The 24,017-nt window shown below is 39.9% G+C and overlaps 2 protein-coding genes across 2 annotated transcripts; both read right to left on the minus strand.

Moving 5' to 3' along the window:
* Nucleotides 1-4,344: 4,344 nt before the first annotated feature.
* Nucleotides 4,345-10,912, minus strand: LOC143105883 (betaine--homocysteine S-methyltransferase 1-like). The gene is made up of 8 exons (XM_076270015.1): nt 10,824-10,912; nt 10,409-10,541; nt 9,567-9,679; nt 8,869-9,060; nt 8,232-8,379; nt 7,633-7,815; nt 4,734-4,962; nt 4,345-4,441 (listed from the first exon to the last, which is right to left on the minus strand). Exons 1-8 carry the CDS (start codon nt 10,830-10,832, stop codon nt 4,348-4,350), a joined length of 1,101 nt encoding a protein of 366 aa, XP_076126130.1. The 5' UTR covers nt 10,833-10,912; the 3' UTR covers nt 4,345-4,347.
* A 6,830-nt stretch (nt 10,913-17,742) lies between these two features.
* LOC143105793 (betaine--homocysteine S-methyltransferase 1-like) lies at nt 17,743-21,330 on the minus strand. The gene is made up of 8 exons (XM_076269901.1): nt 21,264-21,330; nt 20,595-20,727; nt 20,110-20,222; nt 19,819-20,010; nt 19,533-19,680; nt 19,223-19,405; nt 18,808-19,036; nt 17,743-18,299 (listed from the first exon to the last, which is right to left on the minus strand). The coding sequence occupies exons 1-8, from the start codon at nt 21,279-21,281 to the stop codon at nt 18,110-18,112; spliced, it is 1,206 nt and encodes a 401-aa protein (XP_076126016.1). The 5' UTR covers nt 21,282-21,330; the 3' UTR covers nt 17,743-18,109.
* Between the last annotated feature and the right edge of the window lie 2,687 nt (nt 21,331-24,017).

The raw sequence follows: 24,017 nt of genomic DNA on the forward strand, positions 1-24,017 counted from the left end.
CGTTATTGTTCGCGCGCCAGCGCGGGGATGCGGCTCCCGCAATGAATCATATCAATCTGTGCCAGGATAAGTCCTTTCTCTGTGGCTCAGGATTTTTTAGGCTTACGTAACGTCCTTCACTCACTTCCAAGGGTTGGGAACACTGCTGTAGTTGCCGCAACTTTATGCACAAAAAGGCTAATTATAGCCTTTTCCCCCCATACGTTTTTATAGGTGATCTGCTGAGACATTGCTTCATACCCCAAGAAAGTCCTAGCAGTCCAGAGCATTCAACAGAGGCGGCACTGTCGTCGTGGAGAGGGCAATTGCTGAGGAATAGATTATATTCACACCTGATAACTGATAGTTAAATGGGTTATTTGTTCATCTTAGCTCACTGCTGTAATTCTATATCAGCCACAAGATCAATGGAGACATGGAGATAGTGTAATGTGTGCACTGTGAGAAGTAGGTAGGCTTTCTCTGAGAGGGGGGGGGGGTCTTTGCATTTAAATCCCTCTGTCTGGTAGTTTGCCAGTCCAGCAGTTGCCTTTGACTGTCTTTCATCTCTGGTCCTGCAGGCCTTCCCTGGCCTCTTCCCTCAGAGTGTTGTTTGACACCTACAAATATATTCTGGGTCACAGGCTTCCAAACTTAGTGTCAGAAAGTGTTATGTTCTGCTAAGTAAGATTTTTTTCTTGCAGTGATCTTACACTCTTCAGATGTAAGGGGCATGGGCATTTAAGGGGCATTTGGGCATGACATTTCCCAAAGGCAATTGTGATATCACTGTATAATGTGCTTACAACCAATTCTGGCATCAGGACCAGTAACTTAAATTGTATTGTAGGTTTGACCCTCCAAGGTCTTCCCTTGAATATTCCTAGCTCTTGTTAATTGGTGGAACACTCATACTGCCAAACCCTCAGGGATGGCTGACCTCAACGAGATTTAAAATTGATTTTTATTTATACTGTTAATTGGTTTCCTATGAAGAAATGAACTGTTGTGGACACCTTCGCGCAATCAGGAGCCTAAGTCATTTCTTATTGGTCAGAATTTATTAAAAGGAATGATTCCAAATGTTAAACAGTGAAGAAAGATCAGTCCCTTATGATATTGTGAAGATCACAAACAAGCTTTACAAACAGCAAAAGCATGGACAAGTCCTCGCTGCTTTCCTGTGTGGATCCTGGCTAAAGTGTGCCCTCTTCTGGCAATATCTTCCAAAACGCCTGCTGCTTTTTCCCCCAGCCATGCAATTAGAAGAGAGAACAATAGGACAGCTGTGTTCTTTTACGCACACACACACACACACACAAACACGGCATCCATGCCAAAAATTGCAGTTGTGTTTGTGAATGACAGAGGGGCTGTGCAAAGGGAGGAAGTTGTTTACTGTTTACGCTGCTGGTATGGGGCTTCAGACAGACCTGAAATATGCAGGTTACTCAGAATGTCACGCAGAGTGAAGATGATGATGTACTGTGACACAGAATGCATTGTTTAATACTAAGTATTTTCAAATATTCTGTAATTCTGGATCTCTGCTTTATAATGTATTAAAGGAGATTGTTATCAAATATTAAAAGTATTCTGAAAAGTGTTTCATCTGTGTATTGGAAAGAACATAATAGTCTTGGTATTGTGTAATATCAATGGCATATCATGCCTTTGATGAAAACCTATCTCTAGATCAGTAATGCTCTGTCATTATCCTTGTATGGATCATATGAACACATTAAATGTATTGATAATAGACAGATACTATAAAGTTTTAACATACTAATAAAGTATATTGAAATATGTAGTATTCCATGTTGGGGATGCGAGTGCCAGAGCCCCAATTATGCATGAGTTCAAGAAGTGCCCATGTGGACCAAGGATGGAATCCAACCTGCATCCATTTCCCAGTCCCACTCTCAATCCCCCTCTCCCATTTATCCCCTTATCTTCACTGTCCCATCTAAATAAAGACAAAAACCCCAATATGAAAATAAGATAAATGTATGCATATGCACATGGATATGCATACAAATATGCATATAATAATATAATAGAACACACACATGCAAAAACACATGTGTGTGTATGTGTGTGTGCATGTGTGTGTGTGTACGTGTGTGTGTGTGTGTATGTGTGTATGTGTGCGTGCATGTGTGTGTTCTATTATATTATTGAGACCTTTATTGAGCAGAAAGGAAATAGGGGGATCTGCATGACTTTGCTCTATAAAATTGTCTTCACTGTACTGTGAAATGAGGTCATTTGACTTTGTACGACTACGCACACACACACACACACACACACACACACACACACACACACACATATACACACACACACACACACACACAACACATACACACACACACACACACACACACGCAAATACAAATAGAGCATTAATGAATAACTTCAAGGTTCTGTTTAAACGCTGTCAGAGGTGAATTCAGGTCAGTGCACCTTCATATGATAATGATTATTATAATAATTCACAGTTTAATAAAAGAAAAAATGGACTCAGCAAATATATACGCAGACTGCATGATCATCATGATACTTATGATTCTTAAAATGCACAGTTTCAACCTAATTAATAGCATGCAACATTGTTGTTGCTAGGCTCAGTTTTGTTATGACGTGGGTGAAATCTAGTTGAGACCATCTGGCTTATATTTAGGTCTGTGAATGACCTATTGATAAAATGTTTCCCCTGTTAGATGTTAATGATTTTTAAAATATGGTCAAACATCAACAGATTTTTTTTCCAGTGAACTCAAATCCAGCTGTCTGCAACATGTTTGAATCCTGTGCAAACAATGTCATAATAAAGACCGTAATCAACTGAATTCTGCAGAAACTGTGCATCTGAATTGGGATGTTTATATTCTTAAGGACATTTAGGGTCATTTACTCTTCTTCACAGTTCTTGATTATGAATTTTGATTCCATATGCAAAATCAGTGGCATACCCCTGCACACGTGATTGCATAGGCAATGATAAGGCAGGTAAAACCAAAATAATCTTCTAATGTGAATACATATGAACTTGAACTCCCATGAACTTTTTCAATTTACCAAAGTGGCAACAAAGATGACCAAAAAAGTAGAGCATGTGAACAGTATGGTGCAGGCTCGTTTCACTGGCATTTCCCTTAAACAGCTCACAAACAGTCCTCCCAAAAGAGTTCTCAAAGGGCTGTAGACATAATGGCTTTTCAAGTGACTGCGCTGTCTCCTTTAAGCTTTCTGCCACTGGCAGCTCACCAGATGTGAGGACCTATGATTATAGCAGCTGGGTTCAGTGGGGGTGGGGGAATCAGCAGCATGCTCTCTCTCTCTTCTGTGGTGAGTTGCAGACTCTGCTGTGTGCTCTGTGGTGGGGACTTCCAATGCGGACACTTGATGGAGGAGGAGGGGGACCAGGACCACTGTTGCTCATCTGCTGTTAATAGCTACAGCATGCTTAGACTTGAATTTTCGTGTACTAAAACAGCCAGTTCAACAATGTCTGATTTACACCAGCAGTTTTGGTCTAAAAGTAGTGAGCTGTGTTCCATACTGAATTTGAAGGAAAGTAGTTGCCCACAAAACAGTTAGTGTTGATTTAGCTATCGTTACTGTCTGCCTATGCTCATATACTGAATATATATATATATACTGTATATATATATATACACACACACACACACATATATATATGTGTGTGTCACCGGCAGCTTCCTGAAATGTAGTTTCTATGAATGTACCCACATCAGGCCCCTGTTGTTGGATGAGCCATCGGAGCCTTGTAGTGCTTCCTTCTCCTGATGCATATTTTTTTGTTACAAAGCTTGTAGGGTGCTAGTGCCATACAACTTTCAAATGAAGGTAAAGAGTACAGTTTCAAAACAATTGTGGAATTAAAGCCTGTGGCAACTTTACAGAGAGTGACTCAGAATAATCCCTCCCCCATCCCTGGAAAGCATGCTAAAACACATCAAAGAAGCATAAAAATATTTACAACATAATTAGCAAACATAAATTCACATGCTAAAAAAAAACATACAGGATTTATGATGGTGGTGGCATCTCTTTACATCTCTGCTTAAAACTATATCTCATATGCTGATTTATTACTGTACAATACCTCAGCATTTTATATACTTAAACACATAACTCTAAATTCTCTCTAAAAGATAGAAACAGTTCATTAAAGTAATACTTCATTGTGACCTCAAAATACAACTCAAGTAAACAATCTCAAACATTTATTCAATGCGTTTACATATTCAGAAAGACAATTTAGCATTTTTTTACATTTGTTTTTTTATTTTTCTTGTTGTAAGAACTAGGAGCATTTACAGCACTGTCCAGCTGAATTGGCTAGGTGGCCGTCGAATCCTCAGGAGTTGCCATAGAGGGGCACTTCGGTCGTCCTGATGCCGGCAGCAGGTTTTCCCAAAACCCCCGCTGAGCCCTTCAGGAGGAGGAGAAAAACACACCAAGCCTCATTGTTCCCAGCCTTGCAACGAATCATTAATGTTGTTAATGAAAATTGCCTCAAACTTAAAATGTCAATATGAAATGTGCAAACTACACAAACACTGAACTATAGAATGAATCCTGCAAATGTTGCAAGAGAGAATAATAAACCCTCTGGAGTAAGAGTGTAAGAGTTACCTAACTCCTGATTGATCCTAAAACAACAAATGCCACAACAGAATGGTCCAGCAGCTGGGAACAAGCGTAAAAGTTATTCAACAACTCACCTGGCCCGCACCCAGGGTTTGGAGTGCAGCTCCAGACTTTTCCCCCACAGGTCATGCTTCTCGGACGCTTTGGGCAGGAAGCCTCTCTCTGGGGCCAGCTCCTCTGCCAAAGCGCGGATGTGATAGGGCTCAAACCCACAGCAGCCTCCAATGTAACGGATTCCTACTTTGTACGCCTCCCTGGCATACTTCTGCATGTCCCACCTGGTCATTGCCCGCGCCTCCAGTGCTGAAAACACACATTGCGGTTAGGACACAAACACATCCACACAACTAAAAAAAAACCAGAATGTGATGATCTGCATACGATGTAAACCCGTATTTCATTGAAAATAAAACATAGACATGTCAAAAGTTGAAATTGAGGAATTTTACTATTTTAAGACAAATATAAGCTCATTGCTCATTGTGTCAACATATCCTGCCATTCAGGCAAGGTGTTTTTCAAGGATGGGCTTAAATATACTGCTCAAAAAAAATGAAGGGAACACTTACAGTTTTCCACAATTGTTAAAACACATTTTTTGAAACCTTCCACCCTTTTCTCCATTCTCAAACTACATTCACAAAATGTCTGACAGTTCTTGCAAAATAAAACACTCGCCTCAACAGTTTTACTTGTGCTCAGAACCAAACAGTGTCATAGTACCGATCCAGTGTATGATTGAAGTGTTCCCTTAATTTTTTTGAACAGTATATTTGAGGACATATTATAACAGCATGGCTCCATAGTAGATGATTCCAGGTACTAAAATGCCCTGCCTGCAGTCCAGACATTTGGCGCATCATGAAACGGAAAACACGACAAAGAAGACCCCGGATTACTGAGCAGCTCAAATCCTATTATGGGCAAGAATGGGACAGCATTTCACTCTCCAGACTCCAGCAACTATCTCTCAAATGTTTAGAGACTGTTGTTAAAAGAAGAGGTGATGCAACACAGTGTAAACATGCCTCTGTCCCGAATGAAACGCATTGCTGGCATCAAATTAAAAATGAACTTATATTTAAAAAAAAATACAAAAAAAAATATATACAATTTCTCTGCTTCAACAATTGATAGGTTGTCTTTGCACAGGGGAATTGGATTGTACATGGTTGCAGAGAAATTGACTATGTGACTTTTCTCAGGGGAATGGGATTATACATGTATGAGTTTTGAAAACAGGGTGTGTATTAGGGTGGTCCTTATTTTTCAACTTTTGAAAGTTCATGCTCTCACCCCACCAATATGTTTGAATAAATAAAAAAAATAATTGGGCAAAGTTTTATCAATATTAATCAATATTTAGAGGTTGCTCAAGACCTTTGAAGTTTAACACATACTGTGCAGTGTGCATATTCAGGATTTTTTTTGCGTATTATTTGATACATTGTCCTAGCATGTATAATTGTTTAATAATATATGCTTATGGCAGCAATGGACTTATTTGACCATGCAGTCAATGATAATGTGTATTGATTATTGGTGACCACACTGAAATGGGAATTCCATATTGTCCATTCAAATTTGCAATGCTGATTTGCTAATCTCATCTGCTGATTCCGGTATTTCCCAATAATATGCTGTTGTGAGCAATTCATAGCAACTCCTGTTTTAGTTGTGATATGTCTTTCAAAGCATCAATGTGAATGAAGCACAATAGACAATATACACTTGAGACAATGGCTGAAGCAACATGAAGCAAATCCGCTATATGGTTACTTGGATCAGAAGAGACTGAAATGACTGGAACAAAGGTTTTATGTTTGTAGTAATATTACCATAAAACATTGAAAAAAAACTGCATGAAAGTGCAACAGCGGTGATCAAAGAAGTCTTGGTATTCTAGGACAAGGCTAGGATTCCCGTTCGTCCCCAACATCACACAAATGTCCCCAACATCACACAAAACACTTCACAACAAATGGCAGAAGCTGAAGAAAAATGCCAAGAGAACTTCTGATTCTCAGCAGTGCAATGTAGAGGCCTTCGTAGACCAGTTGGGAGACCTGTTTGATATCGCACATCAAGATGCACTCATTCATCTCAAGAATCCAGAAGATAGAGACTTTCTTCTGGCCCAAAGAGAAAAAGGACGTCCCGGGTGTACAACTGTACAATATGATGATACAATTTAAATCTCTCACTTTGGCCTTTGGCCCTGGACACTGACTGGATCTTCTCCTTGTTATTTTAATTCAATGATCAAGTTACATCCCCAACCGCCCACTGCGGTCTTGTGATGAGTGTCTGTTGTGTCGACCAGTCATAAATGCTAGGTCAAATTCAAGACTCTTTTCCTCAGTGGTTCCATGTTGGTGGAATGAGTTGGCCAGTGCTCTCCGTTCCTGTGATAGTTTTTGGCCATTTAAGAGGGTCTAAAGGCATATCTGTTCAACATGCACTTAGTTCTTTAAGCGCTTCTTATGCGTTATGGTTTGTAAAATATTGTTTTATTTCCATTAGGCTGTTGATTAATTTGACATTGTTGTTTACTATTGATATTCTCTTTAATGTAGTCTTACCATGTTATAGTTTTTATATTATTGATTGAATGGACATTATTGTTCATTATCGCTTCCCCCCCCCCTCATTTTCATTGTTTATTTCATTAGGCTATTGATTTAATTGACATTGTTTATTATTGCTATTCTCCTTATTATATAGTCTGACCAACAAATAATATTGCATTTTATTTTGTTGTGCGTTCTTAAATGGTACAATTTCTGCAAAAATTAGCAATTCCGGAATATTCAAAGGCCTTGAGCTACCTCTAGATATTGTAGGAACAATTCAAAATTTTGCACAGTGTGTTTTTATTGATATCCTAACACATTTAGGGGGTGAGAGTTGAACATTTCCCCCAAATTTTTTTTTACCCCATATAAGGACCACCCTAGTGTGTATGCTGCTCACCAAAGGGAAACTCAGGTAGGCTGAGGTAGCCAGTGTGGTTGCACTCTGGGGTATGGAAGCCCAGGGGCTGTACCATCAGATGGGCCTTCAGTTTGGCAGCCTCCAGACCCTCCTTCATCAGCTTCACTGTCCGCACACAAGTCAGCGGGTCCAGATGGCAGTTGATTCCAACAATCTGGGCCCCTGAACACCATATCATATGGTTAGTGTCATGCTTATTAGGAAAACAACAACAGACTGAGGAAAAGGTACTACAAATGTACAAGTGATTTATAGTAATGATAATTTCATTTCAGTTACTATGTGAATGGGTCCTCATTTAAATTATGGGCAAAGTGTTGTGTGCATGAACTTAAGCTACTGTATGTGTGTAGCATATGAGAACTGAGCTCATCCACCGATGTTTGCACTTAGGATCTTGCAGGGTTTGACTGGAATTTAGACTTTAAATTGTGTAAGACCTTTGGACTTTGCACTTTGCCCATAATATCATAAAGATTAGGACCCATTGTATGGATTAATATGGAAAAACGGTGCACAGTGGTGTATAATGGAATAGATAATTTTGGTATGTAACATCACCATCACAAGTGACTTACCAGCCTTCACAAGCCTGACTGCGCAGTCCCCTGGGCTGACCCCATCAATGTCCCCCTCTGGAGAGATGCAAAGAGTGGCAGCCACTGGCTTCCCACTGGTCTTCAGAACCTGCACTGCCCACTCGGCCTCTGCCACATGCTCAAAATACTGTTATCAAAAGCAGTAGGGGAGAGAGTGCTGTTACAGGTCATTCAATCGAATAGCTCAGGCTCTACTCTGATCTTGACCTCTACTCTGGACATAACAGGCCATTATTTAAGTGTAAAGTCAGGCAATGAGCAAAGTGTCTCAGACACAAACTAAAGCTATCGTGGGGTATGTTGGAGCATCAAGATGACCTATCGATATTTGTGCTCATGATCTTGATAATGGTATTAAATTAGCAAGAAGTAGAAACTGAAGTTACACTTCACACTTTGACCAAAGTTTGAATTAGAACCCGATATCAAATATGTCTTAACATGTATCAGAAACTCTGCTCCATTGTAATTAACATGACTTTGATGTATGTTTAGCTTATATGTTGTTTGAGATACATATCACCATATAAGGCCTTGAAAAGTAAAGGCTACAATTGGATGTCATAAATGCAAAGATATAAACAGGAACTTCACTACCCATTCAAAATAATAGTACCTCCACAATCAGAAAGTCCACATTATTTTTGACGAACACATCTAGTTGTTTCTTGAAGATGGCCTTCACTTCACTCTCACTGCTGCTGTCTTTATAGAGGGGGGTCTGAGAGACACCCCCTGCAACAAGAGCATTCCCCTCATTGGCCACCTCCCTGGCGAGGTCACAGGCAGCCTCGTTGATTTGTTGACCCTTTGAGACAAAGTATTGAAATATCATATTCTGCCATTAGTCACAGTTGTAGGGGAAAATGTGAAACTTCCATAAACAAAAAATGCAAAGTATGTATTATAAAGTAGGTATGAAGTTCCCAACATTTAATCTGGCACTTGCTGTAAGGTAAATAGGTCTTCTCACTCAAACAAGCTAATAGTGCTACATACTGTATATAACTTTATTTTACAGACTCAAGCTCCAGATAGAAAATTGCACATAACATATTACAAGAGGGGTACATACAAACACACAAACATAAATACATATATACAAAACATACGTAACATACATACATACATACATACATACACATACATAAATACATACATACAAAACATACGTAACATACATACATACATACATACATACATACATACATACATACATACATAAATACATACATACAAAACATACGTAACATACATGAGGCAAAAGGCCATTCCATTCAGGTGCATTCCATTCAGGAACATGTGTTTACTTACTGTTATGTTGGTGACATTGCCACTTAGCTCTAGTTTATCATCACTGGAGTAGAAGGTGAAGGTCTGTATAACATTGGCCCCTGCCCTCAGAAACTCCCTGTGAATCTGTCTCACTGAGAGGAGAGGGTGGGGGGACTGAACTTTGTTTGACAACAGATAGAGCCACATAACATCAACAGATCCTCGATGTCGGCACTGCTCACTGAACTAAAGTGGAGCTCTGATCAGTGAATACAGTCTGCAGTAGCCTACTCCTAACAGAAGACAAAAGTGTTGTTCCAACAACAACCTCATAAAGTAAAAATAGTCTACTATAATTATGTAGCCTATGAGTGTACATTTGTAATACGTAAACATTAATATATCCATGAAATGCTGCACAATATATTGTTCCATCGTCATCAAGGTGTGCATGCATGCACTATAGTCATATTGCAGAATGTGTCTGGCCATTTGCCAACTAACTCAAACTCGTCTGGTTACAGATTTTTGCTGCATGACACAAATGGAAAACTTGCATTCTCATTCTCATTTACGTAACTAATCTAATAGACAGACATCACTGTAAATCAACTACCTATCTACCTACATTACCCCAAATTCAAGCTCTGGGACTGACCTGTGTGTTGCACTTACACAAATAAAACAGCATTAAAGTTCAATAAAGGATGAATCATCCTAAAACTATTCAAGTAGTGAAGTGTTTTTATTTTTGGAAATCACAATACTCAAGCTATGTATCACAGAAAAATACTGCAATAGTCTACCAATATTGTGCAGTACATACTGTCTATGGTGCAGTATCCCTTTATCAATAAGAAATTGATGTAAATCATTCCTACCTGCCTCAGGATGCTCCACAGCGGCCTCTGGAGTCCAATGACCGGCCTTGACGTAGCCCCTTCTCTCCAGCGCAATAACATATCCTCCGTCTCCTATGACCACTTCCCCAGCGTCCAGGCGTTCCAAAATGCCCTAAAGCACGGTGAGACATCATATTTCAATAGATTATTATAGCCGCTAGCGACCAAGGTCAACACAGGCAAGTTTGTTTTTTAACTCAGATTAGCCTACCTGTTTGTAGTGCTGGGAAGCACCTGGCACCGTTTAAAAAAAATTCTATCTTACTTACACAAATTTTATGAATTAAAGAATGAAATACAATTTTCTGGCAAGCAACATTTTTTAATCGCCTACCAATTATTCACTCCAGCCTATATAACATACAAGCTTATCATTATATGCTACTTAGCCTACCTTTTTCATTGCTCCTGCTTTTTTGGTCGTCAGTCGAGTAGTGAGAAGGCACTCAGTGCAAGTTATTATAATTTATTGAACAGTGTAACTTACGTCTTCTGTTGCATGCATACAACAACAGATTTAAGAAGGGACACCTTTTAATAAAGGAGTGAATGTTGATGGGCGGAGTTTGTGAAAACATGTAAAAACATTTCACTCACTCATCCTGTTTTTGTTGAGTATGGTAATAGCACACTTGCAACCTTGCATTCCTTTCAATTCTGTTATAGGAACGTAATTGATACAGTGAAAGATCCTCATACATACATACAATACTTGTTAGCACTACTTACAACTAGTCTTGCTGATCCTAGCACTTACCACCTGACTAGAACTGACACTTGACTGTTTAAAAACAGCACTCTCTGATGCACTTATTCTCATTGTACTCTAGCTTTTTTAAATTGTCCTAGAATTGTTGAGAAAATTGCTTTAAAAAGCTTAAACTGTTTACCATGTTGTTAGTCGCTTTGGCTAAAAATGCATCAACCAAATGTAGCCTAATGTAATGTAATAATACATACACAATACATACATACATGGTAGGCTACATACACTATATTGCCAAAAGTATTGGGTCACCTGTCTTGACTCACATATGAACTTAAGTGACATCCCATTCTATATCCTATACATGGTAAGGTGCTCTATGAGAGTGAGTGTCATGGTGATGGTGCAAATAAGTAAATCCAACAGTGCAAGAATAAAGTCTAGAGACCAGCATAAAATAAATATGGACATATAAGAGAATAATGTAGAAAAGTAATATAAAAACTATATCAGTGCAAGAATAGGTAGAAGTAATAGGGTAACAGCCATTGGTCAAGTATTAAATAAAAAGTATTAAGTATTAAGTACGGCCACAATCCAGGCTGTAGGAGGGAGGGAGGGGATATGCATAATGTGCTAATATAGCATGTAAACAGTGTAGCAGTAAAACAGTAGGCTAGTGGACAGTATGTACACAAACATGGAGAAGGTGAAGAGGCAGACAAACTATGCAGATAAGTCTATCTCTCCTCTACCCTTAAGTGAAGCATTAAACAGTTCTGCTCTAATTCATGCCAAAGGTGTTCTATAGGGTTGAGGTCAGGACTCTGTGCAGGCCAGTCAAGTTCATCCACACCAAACTCTGTCGTACTTTGTTACAAGGACGTTTATTATTGCGTACTGGCAATGATAAAAGCTTGCAAGCCAGTGACCTAACAGTGGGACAAGTAGGAGGTGCGATTATATAGGATTGCATGAGTTAAATGTTGTCTTCTGTACCAAAATGAATTTAAATATGATGCCAATTAGTTTATTCTAAAACATACCTTAGAATGTAGTAAATTATTGCACATTTGTGTTTCAGTGTGTGTGTGTGTGTGTTTGTGTGTGTGTGTGTGTGTGTGTGCGTGTGTGTGTGTGTTTGTGTGCATGTGCGCACATGTGCATGTGTGTGTTGGTGTGTAAGAGAGAGATGCATCTGGGTTTTGAAAATAGTCAAGAAGGCATGTTCCTTATAGGTACCAGGTTAGAGTAACAATAATTTCCATTAGTATAAAGCCTTGCCTAACTTCTAGATACCCCTTGTATAAAAGTCTAGTTCCGCCACTGTTTGCAAAGCCATTAATTTACATATGTTATATATGTTTGTGGCCTTGTAATCTCTTCAGACTTCCTTTTATATCCAAGTACTGTAAGTGATATGTATGTATTCAACATATTTTTGTCATAGGCTGTAATCCAGTAGTCAAATGCTGAAGCTTATCAACAGCGGAGTTGATAACCCTGAGCGGAGGTGGCCTGGTACTATCACATCACAAGATTTGCGAGGTATTTATGTATCTAGTTCAGTAGGCCTAATTACTTGTCAGATGGATGAATATCATTTTACATGTTGAATCATTTACTATGGGAATTGATGTTGTTTTTAACATAAAGAAGGAATAATGATCATACATATGACATAAAGGAATATGATCTCTGATATCTCATCTCTGATCTCTGATGTGGCTCATATTTTGATTCTTTAATGAACAAAGTCCAATCAGGAGGGAACTTGTACTAGTCTGACATATAACGAATTAGAGAGCTGTGCAAAATGTTATTTTCTTTACCTCAATTTTGTCTGATTTAAAGCAGCTGTTTTGGTCTAAAACTAGTGAGCTATGAACCATAATGAATTTGAAGATGAAGCTGTCCATAAAGCATAGCTCATAAAGTAGCTAATCACTCCACAGTGTTTAAGCTCTGCACCACCTTTTAGGACATGTCAGTGCAATACAAATGTCAAAATATGGTGAAAGACTAATGTACATCTCAAAATAATTGTGCAATCCTGTGGGAACTGCACAGAGAGTAACCCCTCCCTCATCCCTGTAAAGACTGTTAAGCCGCTTCAAAGAAGCATAAAAATAATTACAACATAACATAAATACACAAAACAAATAAAACAGCGTACAGGACTTATAATAATAATAATAATAATAATAATAATAATAATAATAATAATAATAAGCTTTATTTGTATAGCACCTTTCACATAATGCAGCTCAAAGTGCTTTACATTTGGAGCATGTAACACAATAATAGTCAGTCAGTCATTATCAATCACTTTCACTTCATCAGCAACATATCAGAAATATAGAAAATAACATGTAACACAATTATAGAGAAGAGTCAGTAATTCCCCTTTGCTGCTGTGGCCGTTTATGATCCAATCAGCAACATATGAGAAATACTATTATACTACTATATATATATAAAGGCTTTGCCGACAAATGCTTAGGCTAACAAATGCTTAGGCCCCGTTGATGTGGACTCCAAGCAGCCAGTCTTAGCATGTTCCTAGCATATGTCATAATTATTTGACTTTACTTTATACACAGACATTTAAGACTGGCAGCCTTAACCCTTTACCCCCCACAAGCATGCCATATGGCAACTGTGGCAAGGAAAAACTCCCATATTCCAGGAAGAAACATTGAGCAGAACCTGACTTAATAGGGGAAGCCCATCTGCTTCTGGCTGGTTGCGCCCTCCAATGGCAGCAGATGTAGAATAGTTTGAAAAAGTAGTCTACAAGATAAGAGGAGTTAACTAAAGGCTTTCCTATACAGGTATGTTTTCAGATCTTTTTTAAAAATATTTACTGAATTTGCCTGCTTGATGTACAGAGGCAGTTTGTTCCATAGTTTTGGGGCATAATGGATACGAATGGGTACGATTACGATAACGATTCACCTTCGCTGGTAGACCTCTTACAAGTATAAAAGTTATGTCTTAAAAGCAAATCAGTAGATGAGCAAAGATCTTGTAGACATTGGTTACTTCTGCGTGCAGTCTTTGGTGCAATAGCTGTGTGTCTTTCTTTATCAGCTCTGTGTATGTTCACAACTGATGATGAATGTGTGTATTTGCATAATTGTGTAGCTGCACTTTCTTGGTGGCAGTCAAGCCTCAGGAGTTGCCATGGAGGGGCACTTTGGTCATCCTGATGCTGGCAGAAGGTTTTCCCAGTACTCCCGCCGGGAGGGGGAAAGAAACACACCAAATCTAATTGTTCCCAGCATTACAGTGAATCATTGATGTGGATAACAAATACATTGCCTCAAACTTAATGTGACAATAAGAAATGTGCAAAACACATTAACACTGAACTATTGAATGAATCCTGCAAATGCTGCAAGAGAGAATGATAAAACTTCTGGAGAAAGAGTGTAAGAGTGGCAGACAGAAACATCACAAACTCTGCTCCCTGACAATTACTGTACCATGAATTTGGTGCATTATATGCTGCTTGAGATACTGGGGTACATGTCACCTACAGTATGGCCCTAAGCAGTACAGGCTGTCATTGAATGACATACATGCAATTCATACATGATAAACAGGAACTTCACTTTCCATTCAAAACAAGATTCCTACTGTACCTCCACAATCCAAAAGTCCATTTTCTTTTTATGAACATTTGGCCTTTTTCACGGTGCCCACAGGGACCCCGGTTCGAATCCGACCTGCGGTCATTTCCCGATCTCACCCCATCTCTCTCTCCCACTTGCTTCCTGTCACTCTCCACTGTCCTGTCCAAATAAAGGCAAAAAAACCTAAAAATATATACTTTAAAAAAAAAAAATACTAATAATAATAAAATAAAAAAACTCTTTAATGTCAATGTGAAAGCAGATCTCTACAAAATAATGTTAATTAATTAATTAAACATATATAATAGAAAGTAAGTGATTGTATTATTCACCCCCTTCAAGTCAGCATTTAGTAGATGCACCTTTGGCCACAATTAAAGCATTGAGCCTGCGTGGATAGGTCTCAGTTAGGCTTGCTTAATTTTTCTTTACTCCATTTTTCTTTGCAAAACTGCTCAAGCTCTGTCAGGTTGGAAGGGGATCGGGTGTGAACAGCCCTTTTTAAGTCCAGCAACAGATTTTCTATAGGATTGATGTCTGGGCTTTGACTCGGCCTCTCCATAACATTCACCTTGTGGTCTTTAAACCATTACTTTCTGTGTAGTTTTCTCTTTATGCTTCTGCTCATTGTCTTGCTGGAAGCATCTACTCTGATGGCCAAAAAACTCAATTTTGGTGTCATCAGACCAATGAACCTTCTTCCATTTGACCTTGGAATCTCCCACATGTTTTTGGGCGAACTTTAGTCGAGATTTAATAAGAGCTTTGCTATTCACCCATAGAGCTTTGACTGGTTAAGAACTCGGGCAAAAGTTGTATGCATAGTTTCTCCCATCCCAGCTGCTTTTAATTTCTTCAGAGTTACTTTTCAATAACCTTTTCTTTGAGTGGTTTGGAGTGTTCTTTTGTCTTCATGGGGGAACTATAGCCAGGAATACTTATTGACCAATGACTGGACCTTCCAGACACAGATGTCTTTATATTACTATACTATACACATTCACTGTACTCAGGCTATTTCCATTTCAGTAATTGTGAGACTGCACCAATTGGCTGGACCGCTGTTGATTTAGGTCAGTCACTTTAAAGCAACACTCAACTCAACTCGTAACTGGGTGAACAGCAATACTGCATTCGCTTCGTGGCCCTCTATCGGCTATAAGCGCACTATGTAAGTTTGCCAGATCGGGTAGCGGATCTGTAGTTCGATGGAGTGAGACATAAGAAACTACAAATTTGACTTGCATCTGATGTCGCAATACATCGTACTTTTATAAGTCATGCAAGATATTCTACCTTGTCTGTGGACATCGTTATTTGCAAAGCCGGTGCTGGATAAACAAATAGCGTGCGTGCGACAGAGGGAAAGTTCTTTGGTGTTGCTTTAAAGGGTGTGAATATTTATGCAATCACTTATTTTGTGCCAGTATACCCTAAAACACCAGTAAGACCGGTAAGATGAGGTCACAAAACAAGTCACAAACCGCTTATACTGCCAATAGTGCAGGCAAGGTTTGCGTCTTTCGTTTATTGTTTATTGTTTATTGTTAAAAGGATCCCCATTAGCTGTCACCAAAAAAGGGACAAGCTAGTCTTCCTGGGGTCCGCAACAAGAAAAGATCAACTACTGTAACACTGACAATTCAAAAGCAGTAAACATTGTAGACATCATTATAAACACCATCAAGAAATGTTCAAAATAAATTACAGTATTTCATTCATTATTACATTCATACAGTAAAGTTAGTTAGTGCTGGGAAGCACCTTGCACAGCTATTAAAACAGTAGGCCTACTAGGCTATAAACATTTCCAATTTATTTATTTTAAACTAATAAGAATTAAATACATGTAGCATGTTTTGTAATGGCTTATCCTATAGGCCTATAAGCCTATTTACTTTAACCTACAAATAAGCATCTCATAATATGCTAGTAATTCTACCTGTCTCATCTTCCTGAAAACAGGAGCGTGTTTGGCAGGCACTTACAATTTAAGGCTATTACAATTTATTTAACAGTGTAGTGTAGATGTAATTCCGAGCCTAGGCTAGGCCTACTTTAACATCTTTGGAGAGGGTGAGCGTCACTGGAGTTTGAGTCAAAATGTAAAAAATAGCAAAAAGCCTGAAGCTATCGGTAGGCCAGTTGGCAGCATGTCATACCAGAGTGATGTTAAAAGTCCTACTTTTGAGTGGCAGTGTCACTCCCAAACATTTGTTGAATTCGGAACATTCCACTTTAAAAGCTCCAAGGGAACGTTTTGACGTCACTCAACATAATGAAACATAGAAATGTACTTGTCCCATGCACAAATAAGTCATTTCATTGCATACTGATGAGCACAGGTGATTGTGCCAAAATGTGCAGGGTGCTGTAAATTCTAAGACATACAAGAGGCCAGCAATCATATTAAATGCTTTTCTTTCATTCTGTCTTTACAAGCATTTGCATTTTTTATTTTCTTGTGGACTTCATCACCATACCCCAAATACTGTATAATTTAATTGCCATTTTAATTGCAATGAGCCCTGTCAGTGAAGCAAGGTGGGAGTGTGAGTGATGTGTTGTATACAGTGGCAAAATTAATTTGAATTAGGTTGGTTAGGTTAGGTTGATATGTTTTGCCATGGTTGTGAGAGTATTGAAATCAGAATGAATGTCTTTTCTAGAATGCTGAAAATGTTGTAGGTTAGCAACAAATAATTATTGTTTTTAAATATACTGTCATTACTCGGAATAAGTGTAAAGTGATATTTCTTTGCGATATCTGAACAAAGTATGATGCCATGTGCTTATTTCTCAGGCCTTGTAAAATTGTGTAAATTCTGTAGAGTCTGTAATATGACGTTTCAATATATTTGAATCAGAGCACAGGCATAAAGTTATAAAAGGCAGGCTATGTTTCTTAATGGAGACACAAAAACTCTTCAGTGTATGTAAGATATCTCAGTTTATTGGTTGGGGGACTGTACAGCACATGAGATTCATGTGAACACATCAGTGCATGTTCAGTAGTTGCCAATGCATACGGGCTGCATGATGAAATTGAAAGAAATGGCAGTTTCTCCCTTCTCTCCTACTCCCTCTCTTCTCCTCCTTCTCTCCTACTCCCTCTCTTCTCCTCCCTTCTCTTCTCTCCTACTCCCTCTCTTCTCCTCCCTTCTCTTCTCCTCCCTCTCTCCTACTCCCTCTCTTCTCCTCCCTTCTCTTCTCCTCCCTTCTCTCCTACTCCCTCTCTTCTCCTCCCTTCTGTCGTACTCCCTCTCTCCCCGCGCTGTTCTTTCTGGCACTGCTACTTAAATGGTCGCTGTTTGTCAAGATGGATGACGCAGCGTTTTAGGCGCTACTCTTGGCTTTCCTTTGCATCTCCAGCAGGTGCTGGATCTCCTGAGCGGACGTGGCCTCTGCGTGCTGGAGGAGATCGGCGTGGCCCTTGGTCACCCCCCAGCCCTCAGGATGTGACATGGTGGCACAGTCGGGGCGTCCAGAGGATGGCCTCAGGCTCTCCCAGTAGTCTTTCCGGGACCTGGGGGTGGGGGGTGGGGGGTATACATATGATATACATTCCAGGAATATACATATGTGCACATATTTAGTAAGATGGATGGGTATACATGTTGAATAATTTATAGTGCAAATTGATAACCATGTTGTTTTTCACATGAAGAAGGAATCCAAATAAACATATGGCCATCTACGCCATCTATATCTGTCGTCGTGGATCAAATATTGATTCTTTAGTAAACAAAATCCAGTCAGGAGGACTGAGCTTGAATTACTCTGACAGATAAAAATTATCTTTGGTGTTTAGGTAGACAGCTGAGGGTAGTGTCTTTCCTAATCATCAGACAGCAGGGCGGAGACTAAATCAATAGCTGAGTCTGTGACCAAAACCAAAAGAATTTGGAGTATTGAGTGTTGAGAGATTAGATACATGGTCATCAGTGTGATGCACCTAAATTATACAATAGACAGCGCAAGCAGCAATATATCAGCAGTGAAAACTAGACATGAAAAATTGACATTAGTCTCACCTGGCCCTGACCCATGGCTTGGTGTGCATTTCCAGACCTTTGCCCCACAGGTCATGCTTCTCGGACGCTTTGGGCAGGAAGCCTCTCTCTGGGGCCAGCTCCTCTGCCAAAGCGCGGATGTGATAGGCCTCAAACCCGCAGCAGCCTCCGATGTAACGGATTCCTACTTTGTACGCCTCCCTGGCATACTTCTGCATGTCCCACCTGGTGAGGATTCTGGGTTCCAGTGCTAAAATGTGAAATATGCAGTAGTGTCTCAGTTAGCTGAAATGAAACCGCTAATAACATATATATTCATAGGCTTTTTGTGTATAGTGTAATGCATGTAAATGATTTTGCTTAAGGCACATTGTATTGTTTACTATGTATTATACTACTTTGCACATTTCTTTAAGAACATGGTGTGACGGTGTACCAAAGGGGAACTCTGGGAGGTCGATGAAGCCCTGACGGTTGCAGTCTGGAGTGTGGTAGGCTAGGGGCTGGACCATGTAGTGGGCCTTCAGTCCTGCACGCTCTACCCCCTCTTTCATGAGCCTGACAGCCTCCACGCAAGTCATGGGATCAAAGTGGCAGTTGACGCCCACAATCTGAGCACCTGTGTGCAAGGATAGAGTTTTACATGTGCTAAGTAGGGCAGTAAATGTCAGGTCATTATCATGGCTGCCACCCAGCTTTTTTATGCTGTTGTTATCAGCAGTGAGGCGCACTGTAAATAGACGTACCTGCTTTCACCAGCCTGACAGCACAGTCACCAGGGCTGACACCGTTCAGGTCTCCCTCTGGTCCGATGCACATGCAAGCAGCCACTGCCTTCCCAGTGGCCTTCAGGACTTGGACTGCCCACTCGGCCTCCTCCACGTGCTCAAAGTACTGCCGAGCCAAAGGAAAATTTAACATCATAAATATATGACTTCAACAGTATGACAGGGGCAGAGAGTTCAAAGAGAGAGATTGCATTTATGGCCACAGTATCACAAAATGTATTCATAAGCCATTATGCATACAGACCTCTGCAATGAGGAAGTCCACGTTCTTCTTTATGAAGACATCGACTTGTTTCTTAAAGATGGCTTTCACTTCAGTCTCGCTCTTGCAGCTCAAATAGGAAGGAGTCTGGCAGATGCCACCAGCAACCAGTGCATCTCCCTCACTGGCCACCTCTCTGGCGAGGTCACAGGCGGCCTCGTTGATCTGTTGGCCCTGTAATCCAAAGAAAGTAGAACACAGTGATCAGGGACTGTCGGTCACATAGTTTCTCAATGGCTTTAACAGAAGTACTGGGAGATAGCAAAAACTTACAGTGAGAGACACCTTCCAGCCTCTATTAACCAGTTTATCATCGCTGGCGTAAAATGTGAATGTCTGCATGACGTTTGCCCCAGCTCTCAGGAACTCCCGGTGGAGCTGGCGAACTGCAAGCCAAACACCATACTGTCATCAAGAGGTCACAAACGAGTAGGCATAACAGAGCCTGTCAACACATCTTTGCCAGTAATGTCTTTAATCATATGACATGGTTTATAGTCTAGCAAAGACACAGACACAACAGATGAACATTTGTCCCATGAAAATGTGCCTCAATTAAGACCAAAGATTTTAGAACAGAGAACAGCTCCGCTCTAGAATCTTTGATTAAGAATGAAATGGAAACTGTCCTGCAAGACTGGTTGTTCGAAAGTCATTTATTCGATTTGGACCAGCTGCTCCAGGGCCAGCTTTTAGTTGCAGCTAAACAGCCAGCAGTTCAGTTTACACTGTTGGAAAGAACCATAGAGGAATCTCACCAGCGTCTGGATGGGTGCAGTTAGCCTCAGGGGTCCATGGTCCAGCCTTGACGTATCCTCTCTTCTCCAGGGCAAACACGAACCCCCCGTCCCCAATCACAACCTCTCCTGCATTCAAGCGCTCCAGAACGCCCTTTTTGGAGGAGAACATGTTTATTAACTTGCATTTCATTGAGACAACAGGTTTCCACTAAAAGGGTGGAGGTATTTCAACTAGGTCGGAGGATATTGAAGGCAGCACCTTGCCCATTCATATTACTCAATCTCCTTAGGAGTATGACCACTCAGTATGACCACTGAGTATTATGGGAGATACTTATCTTGTTATCTTGAAATATATAATGGGAGAAATAGACAAAGAAAATAGTGGAGGAAGTAACTTTAATGCAATTTTGCAACTTGTATAACAATTAATTAATACTGTATGGATAACTTAATATGGATAACTTAATTTTATAGGAAGGAAGGAAGGAAACCCATTTTCAAGTAACAACCTGAACCAACCAACAGTTTTCCCAAATGTTTGAAAATAATTAACCCACTGCTCAGACAAGGTGTGACTGACATCATCTCAGCCTACCTGGCCCACTGACAGACACTATTGAATAAGACATGCAAAACTAAAAAGGTACTTGTCAAGAGCTAAAGAGAGGAAAGTAAGATGTATACCTTCTTGGTAGGTGCCATATCTTCCAATTTCACGTGCAAACAGCAGCAGCAGCAGCAACAATCCCACTCAAATTCTGAGTCTTGAGTGCTGTAAACTTGTAGAAGCCATGTATATATTCCTGACAGATGGGTGGTTCTGATGTCATAACACCAAAAAGACTGCTGATTGGAACTCGAATATTTGTCCAGACAAATTGTGCAACCAAATGGTGCTAGATCCCTCCGCAACACCACAGCCTGAACTGGATCCATGCAGAATGGTCTGCCGTCACGAACGGCTGTATATCTGACCTTTTTTATCCAAAAATGTGAAAGTTCAGGCTTAAAGGAAATCTATTTTCTGTAAGATTACATAAATGGCAATCCTCAATATATCAACATGCTGACACACTGTCTAATTTAGAAGGCAATAGCAAAATACAGTTAAAATCATTAAATCAATATCAAGGAAGATAAAGTTATGAAAGAAAAATAAGCTAATCTTTTAGAAATAGAATAGAAATCTTTTTGACATGTCTTATTTGAAATGATCAAACAGTGTCATGGCCTTAGTTGGGTGATAGAAAGTATTACTGCCACTGGGTTGTCGTCTAGTGCACTAAACAATCTGTATCAACCATCTGCATGTCTTATCAACAGAAATTTTATTTTTGTAGTATTAATTATGAAAGCCTGTGAGAATAAAACTACATATGCAGTTCCATTAGTTGTCTGTTTGAGGCTGCTTGAGTTAACACTACTTGGCAGCCTTCTCAGGATGCAAGGGGTCATTTCAGAACAAATGCTTGGTCACATGATTTCCTCATAATTTGCACCATGATATGTCGGCCTAGATCCCAACTCCTGCATTTAACTAACAATTTATCGTACTTTCTTCTGTCATCGAATACTGTTGGGCAAACACCTAATGACTCTCTTTCACAGTGAGTTTAAGAGTGACTCTCACTCTGTGCCAAATATTAAAATGGACTCTTATCTCCCCCACCCCACCCCCCTCTCTAAACAATGGTGGGGACCTTTGGTCACTACCAGGTGTTTCTGGCCTTGAACACAGTAGCAGATTTTAAAAAGCTGTCTATTCTGGGTCAAACCAGTCGTCACACTATGAATCGAGTCTCTGGTGTTTATCAACAGAGCCAAAGGGCACAATACAAGACACACACACACACACACACACACACACACACACACACACACACACACAACCCCTTTCATCATGGTACTCGTATTACCACAGGCCTATTATATGTGCTTGCAAGGCATTTGCAAGTTGGAAAAGACCTTTTTTGTCATTTTTTCCCACAACTGCACTTCTACACATAAAATTGCAAAACAAAGATATTGAAGACATTAAGCACATTTACTGTTGCAAAATTAGAGCACAAAACACAGATATGATTTTGAAAGTCAGCTATGTTTGTTTTTTATTCCCATGTGAAATCGATGAAATAAAATGCCTGTAAGGGTGTGACTACATCCAGCTAAGGGAAAGTCTGGGTTCTTTACCAAGCAGTGTCAACTGGATCCTCCAGACGGGAGCTATGGCCAGAGAAACACCAGGGGCATGCTGCAATACACAGTTCAGCAAGGCTGCAATATTCAACAATTCTATGTACACAAATACCACATTTCACATTTAAATTCAAATCCAAAAGTTGAAAGACTAACAGCAAGACAAACATACATTTTACCGTTAGAATTATGGGTTTCTAAAATGACAAATTACGAAGTATTACTCTTTAAATTACACAGGAAATGAAGCCATTCAGACATACAGTAAGAGTGACATACAATATGAAAAGATGATGGGGAACTGAGGTTTTACTTAACCCCGACTTCACACTTGATCCCTTTCAGATTTCATTTTGTTACATACTATCACCATAGGAGGGCAGCCTTGCACGGCAATATCTGACTTTGGCAACACTGACCCTGTTTATGCCCTGGTCTTGAGAGAGTCTCGGTTCTATTCATGTCAAGTTTTGTTCCATTTATGTAAGATATGCATTCATGCTCATGTGAGTATGAACTTAATGCATTTAATTGCCACACACACACTTTCTAGGCATAAAAAACGAATGAATGATTTATGCATATTTGTAACTCTAAAATGGACCATGGTGTAGTGAGAAGTCCTGCCCCTCAGGCAGAATTAATTAAACAAATGATCAAGAGAAATGATTGGATGATTATATCTTAGATTAATTATTCTGGTCTCAGGAGAACAAATAACTAACTAATATTGTTTGAATAATTGCTAAATTGAAAAACAAATAAAAAAAAGCCTAGTTGAAGATTTCCCTTTGAACATTCTAACTGCATAATAAATGTGAATGTTCTCAAGCACAAACTTACATTCAAATAGGCCTGTAAGATCCATCACACACATACTTAATCACCCTCTGGGTTGTCCACCCTAATCTCTCTCCCTCTCCCACTCCCTTTCTTCCACAATTGTGGCTCTTGCACCTCTTTGGCCTTTTGGTGTTGGGGGGTGGTGCATGGGGCTGAGTGCTAGCAGGATGCGGGATTAGGCTGGGATGTGCTGGAGAGGGGCTAAGCCGCAGCTACGGCACCCTACCCACAAATACACCACCCAGCCATGAGCAGACTCCCTCTGAAGGGACTGGAAGCCACCCATGACAAAGGCCATGCAATTCTAAGAATGCCTGAGGTCACACACACACACACACACACACACACTAACACACACACACACACAAACACACACAGAGTGGGGTTTTCCTGGGCCGG

The sequence above is a fragment of the Alosa pseudoharengus genome, unplaced genomic scaffold (genome assembly GCF_046254945.1).
Source record: "Alosa pseudoharengus isolate Yale_2024_CS ecotype anadromous, Long Island Sound unplaced genomic scaffold, YU_APseudo_1.1 YU_APseudo_1.1_scf_6, whole genome shotgun sequence".
Classification (NCBI taxonomy): Eukaryota; Metazoa; Chordata; class Actinopteri; order Clupeiformes; family Clupeidae; genus Alosa; species Alosa pseudoharengus.